The sequence below is a fragment of the Stegastes partitus genome, unplaced genomic scaffold (assembly GCF_000690725.1).
Source record: "Stegastes partitus isolate 25-593 unplaced genomic scaffold, Stegastes_partitus-1.0.2 Scaffold1330, whole genome shotgun sequence".
In the NCBI taxonomy this organism is placed as follows: domain Eukaryota; kingdom Metazoa; phylum Chordata; class Actinopteri; family Pomacentridae; genus Stegastes; species Stegastes partitus.
The window spans coordinates 175077-185630 of NW_007579061.1; the positions used below are offsets into that span (position 1 = coordinate 175077).

At 38.9% G+C, this 10554-nt stretch overlaps 1 protein-coding gene across 5 annotated transcripts in view; it reads right to left on the minus strand.

Annotated features, from left to right (window-relative positions):
* rilpl1 (Rab interacting lysosomal protein-like 1) overlaps nt 1-10554 on the minus strand; it is a 28815-nt gene that overhangs the window by 11654 nt on the left and 6607 nt on the right. For 4 of the 5 annotated variants that reach the window (XM_008298599.1, XM_008298598.1, XM_008298595.1 and 1 more), the window contains exons 1-3: nt 9924-10491; nt 3905-4052; nt 2610-2728 (exon numbers count right to left, since the gene is read on the minus strand). In XM_008298599.1, coding sequence (XP_008296821.1) covers nt 2610-2728; nt 3905-4052; nt 9924-10211 — 555 coding nt within the window. In that variant the 5' untranslated portion in view covers nt 10212-10491. Of the gene's footprint in view, nt 1-2609; nt 2729-3904; nt 4053-9923; nt 10492-10554 lie in introns of those variants that run through there. The other variant, XM_008298596.1, reaches the window with a different exon arrangement.

Consider the following 10554-nt stretch of genomic DNA (forward strand, 5'->3'; position numbering starts at 1 on the left):
AAAAAAAAAAAAAAAAAAAAACCTATGCATTGAGCCTGTTTGACCTGAAATACTTTTGTTGTGTTTTAGTCATATTCTAAGCAGTTTTCAGAAATGTAAAGTTAGTACCTTTAAAAGAAAGGATGTAAATTATGCATTCTGTTCTAAGGTTTTCAATTTAGGTATGCCAACAGATGGCATGATTTTTAACAGGTTAAATGTGATTTTGTATAAAAACAGCAACATGGGTGTCCATTTTCATACAATCCCGCCAGGAAAGCATTGATAATGTGTAGGTTGTACACAAAAGGCTGTTTACTTTGTGCATGTTCTCATGAGCCCAGTTCTTAGAGCACACTTTATATTGATCACATGTTGATACTGCTGGTGAAGTGTCAAACACATATTACGGTCCACATAATCACCCATTACTTATACTGCTGGGACATAGGTACGTGGTCTTCATTAGTCCTGACTGGGTTTCACATGCGTTAGCCAGAGATTATTAAGCCTCACGGAGGACTTTGTCATGGAGGCCCTTTACTAGCTAAACCCCCCCAGTGCTCTCTGCTTGCCAACACAGAACTGTTTGTAGTCTGAGTGACTGCCTCCTCTGGTAGCTCGGAACAGACATTACAACTGAAGCCATCGCAAAATGATTACATCCCCTGGTGTGTCTGATGAGTGTGTCCTACAGACAAGCCAAAAGAGCAAATTGTGGGGCCCACTGCTATAAATGTTTGCACCACATTTGGATGGAAAACAACATGAAGTGCCACAAAAAACTGAAACTAAAAGGAAAACTACAGAAAGGAGAACAATGCCTCACTCCTCTCTCACTTCCACACAGCTGGCCAATCACAGCATGAAGTGGGTGTGAATGTTCTTTTTCATTTTTGATAAGTTTCAGATACTGGGTGACACAAACATTCCCTATCTGAAGTTGGTAAAGAGTGGTGCCAGGGGGTTTCCAAAGCAGCTTCACAGCCAAAGAGGTGAACAAAAAGAATCCATGGATTCAGTGCAAGAATCCCAAATGATGTTCAACTACTGATTAACTCCTGTTGAAACTGTTTAAGAATATTTCTCATGTTCAAACCCCTGCATTAAATCAAAGTACTGTGGCCCATATTACTACTGTTGTATTCTCACACTAGACGATAACTGAACCTGATACAACAAAACCTGAGGCAGACTTCAGACCACAGACTGTGATTATTTCTTTTAAAGTCATCCTGGTGAACACTCTCTGTTGTGGAGAAACGTTTTCTGTGACATTTTGACTCATTGCCTGGTTTGCCGCCTACGTCTCAGATTTGTGTTGCTGTTCAAATCAGTCTGGAGTGGTGCCCTTTAACTGACCTTTTCCTTGGTTGGAAAACAACACAGAACATCATTTTCTTTCAGAGCTGCAGGGTTTGAATTACACACTGTGACTTTGCAACGGTGTCTCTTGGTGATTCGACACCAAATCTATCCACAATAAGTGCACATCTGTGCACAAAACAACACGAGAACACCCTGCGTAGGTCAGAGAAAGTCGGGCACACAAACAAGAAAACACATTTAAAATGCCTGATAACGAGACATTAGATAACAATTAGGCTGCATCTCTTGAATTCCTGATTGCAGCATTACAAATGTTGATTGTTAAGAAGAGTATGAGCCACTTCAGACTAATGTGATAATGTTAATACGGTTTCTGCCTTCTAGAATCCATCCATCCATCCATTATCTATACACTCCTTAATCCTCACTAGGGTCGCAGGGGACTGGAGTCTATCCCAGCTGACTCAGGGTGAAGGCAGGGGACACCCTGGACAGGTCACCAGTCTGTCACAGGGCTACACTTAGAGACAGACAACCAAGCACACTCACATTCACACCTACAGACAATTTAGAATCACCAATTAACCTCAGCATGTTTTTGGACTGTGTTGTGGTAGGAAGCCGGAGAACCCGGAGAGAACCCACGCTGCACGGGGAGAACATGCAAACTCCTCGCAGAAAGATTCCGGTGCCCCCACCGGGACGCGAACCGGCAACCTTCTTGCTGCGAGGCAACAGTGCTAACCACCGCTCCACCTTGCAGCACCTTCTAGAGTGAATATGACATTTTTTACAATTTCATTATAGAACTTTTTTTTTTCATGTCTTTTAGAAGATGCTTTAATTATTTATTCACTATGATAAAATTCAAACAAAATGATCAATGCTGAAGTCCCATTGTGTCTTTATAAAAGAAAACAACAGGTGGTCTATTAATTATTTTCCACAGTTGATTGGTTCAAGAGGAATAATCTAAAATGTCCCTTTTCCTAAAATACACGAAGATGTGTAAATGTAGTCTGACGGGGCTGCTTTTCCACAGCAGTCAAAGAGTACCTTGCCAGCTCTTAGATATTGTTGTTTTTCATTGACAAAATTGATTTTTTTTAACCTATCGTGATAAAAAGTGGACAAAGAAAACGCTAACACCAATCTGGGCCATCTAACCACACCTCTGTAGTCTCACTTGGAGATTTAGTTACATGAGAGCAACAGTGCGGCATGTCTGAATGAAAATATCCACAGTTTAACGCAGAAAACATCACAGGCTGCTGTTGTTGACGGTGAGTTTGTGGCCTTACTGCTTCTATGTCTTCATTTTTCAGCGTGAGCTCGCGGTCCTTGGCTCGAATCTCGTCTCTCTGCTTGTCCACCACCTCTTTGAGCTTCTTCATCACCTGCCTCTCTCTCTCTGTCATACCTGGAAGCCACACACAACAACAGGCAGTAGACTTTTATTAGAGACATTTTCTATTCTTTATGATGTGCATTTATTGGCAGAGAGAAGTCAGCGGTGCAGAAGGAACCCTGCTCTGTGTGTGAGTGCAGCAGGTGTGCTGGTAAACTGAGGCTGGTCTGTCCACAGAGTGTCAGAGTGACTGTGGCCTCTGTGTGAAGCCACCAAGAGGACTCTGATGCAGGGACTGGCCCGCCGTCAGACACAGAGAAGGCTTCCTTTGTGTGTGTGTTTGTGTGAGATACTGCGTGCATAACAGAAAGGCAGACATGTGAGATGTAGCCAGAGTAAGCAGCGAAGGTTCTGCTCAAATACAGCACAAATGATTAACCTAATTTCCAGAAAATCACCAAAAGACAAAGTCAATTTGAAAGTGTTTCCATCCACTACTGACATGCTAATGTATTACAGGTTATCTGTAGGTTTAGGAGTGTTAAATTAAAGACTTTTCTCAGGATCAATAATGATAATTAGCAATCAAGAAGACTAATGATATATTAATACATTTGCAGTAAAAATGAATGTCTGTGTAAAAAAAAAAAACAATCTCAAATACAAAACTTATTTGAAATTCCTGCTTTTTAAATTAATGTTTTCCAAAAATGTATGTTTTATATTTTCAAATTGATTTATTGTATTGGGAATTGGTAAATGGGAAAATGGATCCAAATGGAAACCTTGATGAGACTGGCGCTGAAACCCACCAAAGCAAACTATGTGTCACCTGGTGGTCTGAAGAAATTCACAGTTTAGTGTCAATACAGACACCTGCTGAAGCTCGAAGGCACATTCAGGAAAAGCAAACTGTCTGCAGAATTAACATCATGTCTTCCACTAATATACAATTCTTTCCTGCTAAACTTCAGGAAGTAAACAATACCCTTCATTTTCTGTTACTGCGTATTGATTTTTAGGTAACACATAGTGAAAAGGACTTTGCTGGAGGCCTAAACACCAGCCAAGAAAGTGTTCTGTGAATCTTTACGATAAAATATTAAAATCTGCTTCCCTCAAAAAGCAACATTTTTCAGGTCTCCATCATGGCCCTTGATCTGATTAGCAAGTCAATAACATTTCTCTAGTTTCTCACCACAGACTACACCTCATTTCCTGTTTTTTAGTCTCTAAGGTACTTCTCACCCTCATGTCTCTGCAGGTCCTCCTCGCTCATCGGGTCTTTGATGGACATGTTGGTAAGCAGCGATTTGTTCTCCTCCTGCAGCTGAGCGATCTGAGAGAGCAGATCCTGAGCTTCTCCCCTCCACACATCCTCCACCAGCTCCAGCTCCTGCACAAAACACATAAAACACGTATATTACAGTGTACACAAAGCAATACTGACCACATCTGGTCCATGTCAGCAGGAAATTATCTTATCAGGCAAATTGTACACATTGGTCTCAACTGAAATGTCTCACAGGATGGACAGACATTTGTCCACAAAAAAAGATATAATACTGTTTAAAAAGTTAAAAAGCTGGAATCAGAGAATGAACATTTTTTTCTTCCCCTTAAAAAATCCCTCAGACTAATTCATTGACTACAAAGTGATTGGCATTTTATTTATCAGTTGACAAAGAATCGTTCAGTTGTTGCAGTTCCAGTTCAAACTTGTGTGGTTTATAAAATATCACAACATGTATTTGATGAAGAAATGTAGTACATTTATCAGGTGATCTGATCTTTGTGGACGGCCACCATCTGGTCAAAAACGCAATTTTCTTATTAACTGCAAATCTCAGCTGTACTGTCCTTCTTTCGAGGGGCTTTCAGACAGGATTTTAGGGCTCGTTGTTTGCTCTATAAAATATCAGAAAATGGTAAAAAAAATGTCGATCAAAACCCAAAAAGACATTTTTAGATTATCTGTTTTTTCCACAACCCAAAGATATTCAGTTAACTGTGTAAGAGGAGGAAAGAAATCAGAAAATATTCATATTTGAGAAGCTGGAATGAGATCATTTAGACTTTTTTTTCTAAAAAAAATAATTCAAACTGATTAACTAAATATTAAAATGACTATGAATTTAATAGTTGACAATCAATCAAATAATCATTGAGCTCTAGTTCACACTTAGTTGTATGCAAAAAAGCTCAACATTTATTAGACAGATTGTCAGGAAATTTGGCAAAGACGTTTCTCTCAGGATGATCTGGTCAAGATTTCCTTTTGTTTATGACTAAATATCTGCAAAAACTGAGCTGTACTGTGTCATTTTAAAGGTGCTATAAGTGAGCATTTTATTAAATTCAGTCGCTGCTAACCAGCTAGCCCAGCCTGCCTCATGCTTTGCTGCTTTTCCTTTCATTTCTGATGATCTGATAAACAAAAATGTGATTCACGTTTTAGTAAACAAACCTGATTACTAATTCTTATGTCATTTTCCTTTTGTCCAGGCTTGAATCTCTTTGGAAACTACCAAAACTTCCTCTATGGAGGAAAAAACAAAAAAAAAACACAACATGACTTAAATTGGTGACAAATTACAGGAAACCCCAAATTAAAGTGTGTCAGTAAAATGGACACATTTTAAAGTGTGACTGTGGCCAACCCAACCACCCATGAGCTCAAAATACTGATACAGCAACATGGAAAACAGGAACAGGCAACAGGAAGAGTAATGTTGCTGTGGACTCTCATTTGTTCACATTTCTCCAAATTGGTAGTATTTAAAGTTTGCAGAATTAGCATTTAACAGTTCCTTCTTGTGATGCATACACTATCACTGTGTTTCTGTGATGCTGCAGAAAACTGAAAAATGTGCTGATTGTCTGGTCCAGCAGTAACCGGAAACTTCTTTGCTCTACAATTTAGAAGCTGATTTTTGACATGGGGGATAATGGCATCGGACATCAATGAGCATGTCTGTTCAGATCCGACTGTGCTATGACTCAGAGGAGAACCGGTCCTGACACAAGTAACCGAAATCAGGAAAAGGGCTTTAGAGGTTTTAGAGTTTCAACGTTCAGCAAACCCTTCAGTTCTCCTTTCACCCGTCGCCGTGGCCTCTACGGAGGCAGCTGCATTCGTTTTTCCACTGCTTTATTCAAGCTTTCCCTTGAATTTGTCACCCATCTGTACGTAGAGAAAAGCTCAATTGTGTGGACACACATGACAATTTGACATGCCAGCCACCATGTAAATGACTCACAGCACCATGCAGAGCTGGGATTATATGCCATGCTTACAACAAGCCAGTCAAGAGCCAGAAAAGAGAGAAAAACAACAACATTTTGGGCAAATGCACTCCTAAAAACTTCTAAAGCTGAAACTAGCATGGACTCTCTAGATAATTAGAATGCTATACTGTCAGAGACAGAGAGAAAGACATCAGTTGTCTGCTCAGTGAATGATTTCTGGTGGATTTTTTGGGGGGATTTTTTTTTTACTAACCTTGTAATTTGTTCTCATATTTATCTTTTGTTTAAGTCTTGTCTTTATTTACAGTAGTTATACATGTCATCTGTATTTACAAATGGTACACTGTGTTTGCAGTATGAGAAAAATATGTAAAAAAAACAAAAAACAAAAACAACACACATTTTTTTGTTGTCATTTTGTTGTGTTGTTCACAAACCAAAAACATTCAATTTACAAACAGATGATGTAAAAGTTTCAGGAGTTCGTTGAAAAATCCTTTTGTCAATCAGAAAAAAAAATGAATCAGCAACTATCTTGACAAATGATTTTTTTTTTTTTTTTAAAACAAATGTGAGAATGTGCTACTTTGTTGGTGCTACTTTAGACTAAAATGAATGTTTTAAGTGTTTCCCAGCAAACAAAAGACACCTGATGACAACCTGCAATCTTACACAAAGAACTGGCCTTTTAATTGTTTTTACTGTTTCTATTTCTTTTTTACAGGCAAAACAATCAAGGATTTTTAAAAAGTGCCATACAAACAACAATTACGTAATTATGTTTTTTTTCTGTTCACTTCATGCCTTGTAGTTTAAGATTAGCTGCATTAGCGCCTTAAACGCCACCTTTTTGCTGTAAATCCAACAAATGGCCTCCTACAAGTTACTGTGCTTTCCTCATATCATATCATGCCCACACAGCCGTTCTGTGGTGTTTGTCTTTGCTACTAATCCTTGATGGTAATGTCAATGGATGCTCAGCAAAGTGTAGCCAAGCAAATATTAAAAGTTAAGCGCTTCAAGATAAACAGTTGGTGCCATTAAATCACTGCAGCAGAAGGTGCAATCAGCCAAAGACATTGACAGAAATATGACATTTCTGTTAGTTTCATCCAGCTGTTTTTCATGCAATGACAAAATGATCACTTTAATTACTTACAACTAGCACCCTAAATAACTCAGGGTTCTAAAATAACTAATCAGAAAAAATATTCGGCAGATTAATCAATCAAGTAAAAACAGTCCTACAAAGTTTTATTGTGGGACAACTCTGACACGGGCATTTTATGTTTACATATACTGGAAACCTGCACAGCATAAATAGACAATGAGCCAAGATACTATTTTTTAATACAGCTACGTTTTTTTATACCTTTCTTTGTCAAATATGACAGTAAACTGAGTATCTGTGGGTTTTGGAATATTGGCTATAGGGGTGTTCACCAGTACTGACGGTCAACTGTGAGATTTAAAAAATGAAATACTGATACGATGTTGATAACACATATATGACAATATCATAAACAACTCAGTGACGGTAACTCTCTGGTTGGCTCTCCAACATATGAAGACCACACAGAGCAGCAACAGTCACAAACTTTCTCTCCATCTCACTACACTCGTATTCAGTGGAATTGATTTGTCAAAACAAGAGACAAAACACACACAAAAAGTTAAAGGTAAGCTTGACTATATTAAAAAAAAAAGAAAAAAAAGAAAAAGAAAATGTTGTGAAAATCTGATATCATGACAGCCTGAGCTGACTGTAAACATGTCATTATAACGGGTATTTTTCACAGTTTAGTGACACTATTTCACAACATTATAAACAGATAATGTACATTTATTAACCAAGAAAGGGCTTGCAGCAGACTAACCCCTGGTATGCTCAGATTTTTTATTCTTTACTTTTCTTTTTCTAATAATATTTTGTACTTATTCTAATCACTATTCTTTATTGGAGACCAGACGTTTTACTCAGCATGCACAAATCCTATTGAGCATGTGATAGCTTTTAATTTAGAATCCACTAGCATGAAAAAAGAAAACTTCTGGTGAACCACACACCATCTTTTCCCTGCTTTCCCGTCCTCTGACCTCTGTGTTGGCTTTTTTCCCACCATGTTTTTCTTTTTTTTTCTTTTGCTGTTTTTCGTGTGAGATTCATGTAGCCTGTGTACAGCCTCTCAGTCACAGCAGACATTTAATCACAGTCATGAGACGCAGTTAATCAGTCAACCGGTGACTCAGTCACTGTCACAAGAAACTGACACATGAACTTTTTTATAGCACTGGGCAGCAGAGTCTCGGGCCCATTTAAAGCCACAAAATATTCCCACAGTGCGTCCACACTGGAACCACTGTGATCTTATCTGCAGTGTATTTACATTTTATACTACTTTAAATTGCAATTTCACAGGGAAACATCGTACTTTTTACTCTACTAAATGTGTCTGACAGCTATAGTTACTTTTACAGGAAACATGTCAGAAAAGATTTACTTTACTGACTTCTCACATGGTTTATTTAATGCAAGTTTAACGCTTAAAGAAATACAAATGTCTAACATGTCATAAAACAGCAAATGTTAAGAGAAAATACCAGAAATGTATACAAATATGTGTAGCAGAACTTAGATTTTTTTTTTCTTTTCAACACAATTAATCACCTCACGACCCATGAGATTTATCTGGTGACCCACTGGAGGACCACAACCCCTAGTTTGGGAACCATCACTAACTGTGTAGTGAAAACTGCCGCAGCTCTTCCTGGAGCTGCTACATCAATAACATGCTGCTCACTAAGGCTGGAACCAACTACTTGATAACTATTATTATTTTCTTCCTTTCTTTTCTCTCTCTCTGTATGTTCACAGTGTAGAATTATCACTTGTCCCTAAGCAACATTTTAAATGCAAGACTTCACTTGTAATAGAGTATTTCTGCAGTGTGGTATTGGTACCTCTGTTTAAATCCAACTTGAAATAAAAGACTTCAACCTGCAATGATGTCATGGAGCAGTGTCGTATTGCAACTATTATTTTGGTAACTTCAGAACTTTTGTTGAGGTGGTACTGGTATTTTTTCATAACAAAAATAAACATCCTTATTGCAGGACTTTTATTTGTAATAAACAGATATTAAAAGTTGTTGGTACATTTAATTAATTTACATTTCAAGGGAGGACTTTACATGTTTTACTGTAGTACTGGTATTTCTATTGAAGTTAACAATACCTTTACTTGTAATGCAGTATTTTACAATGGTATTTGTACTTTTACTTAAGTTACATTTAGCAGGACTTCTAATTGTACTGAATTTTGAACATTTTAATTGGACATTTTCACACTGTGGCATTGGTACTTTTACTCAAATAAAACTTCTCATGCAGAATTCTTTCATATTTTTACTGTTGTATTGTTACTTTTAGCTAAACACACATCTTCAGAGCAGAACTTTTACTTGTAATAGATCTATATGTTTATATATCTCTAGTGGGGAATTAGTTACTTTTACTTCACTGATATTTCTAATGCAGACTTTTACTTAAACATTACTATCAATGCACGCCTTGTAAATTTAATACTTTTTTCTTTTCTTTTTTTAACAGTGTTATTCATATTTTTATTGAGGTAATATTTTAATGCAGGACTTTTTAGGATTATTTTTTAAACCATGATATTGGTATTTTTTACTTAGGAAACATTTTCAGTGCATGACATTTACTAATAACGGTGTATTTTTGAAGTGTGATGACATTTTCATTAAAGTATGTTGGGTATTTTTCTAGTGGTTGTTGATTTTCCTCAGGGAATATTGACCCTCCATGATCCTGTGTATGTTCACAGTGGTGGTGATCAAATCTGACTACTTCCTCCACCTGTGGTGAAAACAGTCTGAGCTACTCCGGATACACTTTAGTCCTCCATGAACTGGTCTCAGACTAACTGAAGGCTGACCTCCAGCTGTAATCAGTACTAATAGGACACTGGTCGGCCTGTCTGTGTGCAGTGCGACACCTTTCTGTGCTTCTTCTCCTTCTCCAGCCGGTCGATCCGCTCCAGCCGCAGTTTGTCCAGCTCCAGCCGCAGCTCCTCGGTCTCCGGGCTGATGCTACTGCGGCTCACCATCACCTCCAGGATCTCCAGCACCCGCACCACTTTGGGCATCAGCCTGGACAGAGCCTCGCAGCCGTACTGGTCTATGATCCGCTCGAACTCCTGGCCCACCACGGCGGCGATGTCGTACACGTCCATGACGGTGAGGTCGGCCACATTTTTCTCCAGGGCCGACCCGGAGTCCTCCATGTCGGGATGTTTCGGCCCTGCCCGCTTTCCTATTATGTTTCCTCCGCCACAGCAAACTTCCTTCCCGGGAAGAACAAGTGAGCTAAGTTACTGTCTGCCGCCTTAGCTTGACAGCCGGTGTCCAGGCAGACCGCAAAGCTGCATTAAACGCCGGAACTATCGTTTGTCCATCACCCGCGGCTCAGTCCGGGCTGTAGTTTGATTTGTTTGGGGTAAATTTGTGCTGCGTCCCATCGCGGTCCTGCCGGAGCTGCTGTCTGCCGGTAAGCTAACGGCTAACATGGCGAACGACGGAACACACGGCCGCTGCGCCTGTCAAAATAAAGCACCGAGTAACTACACA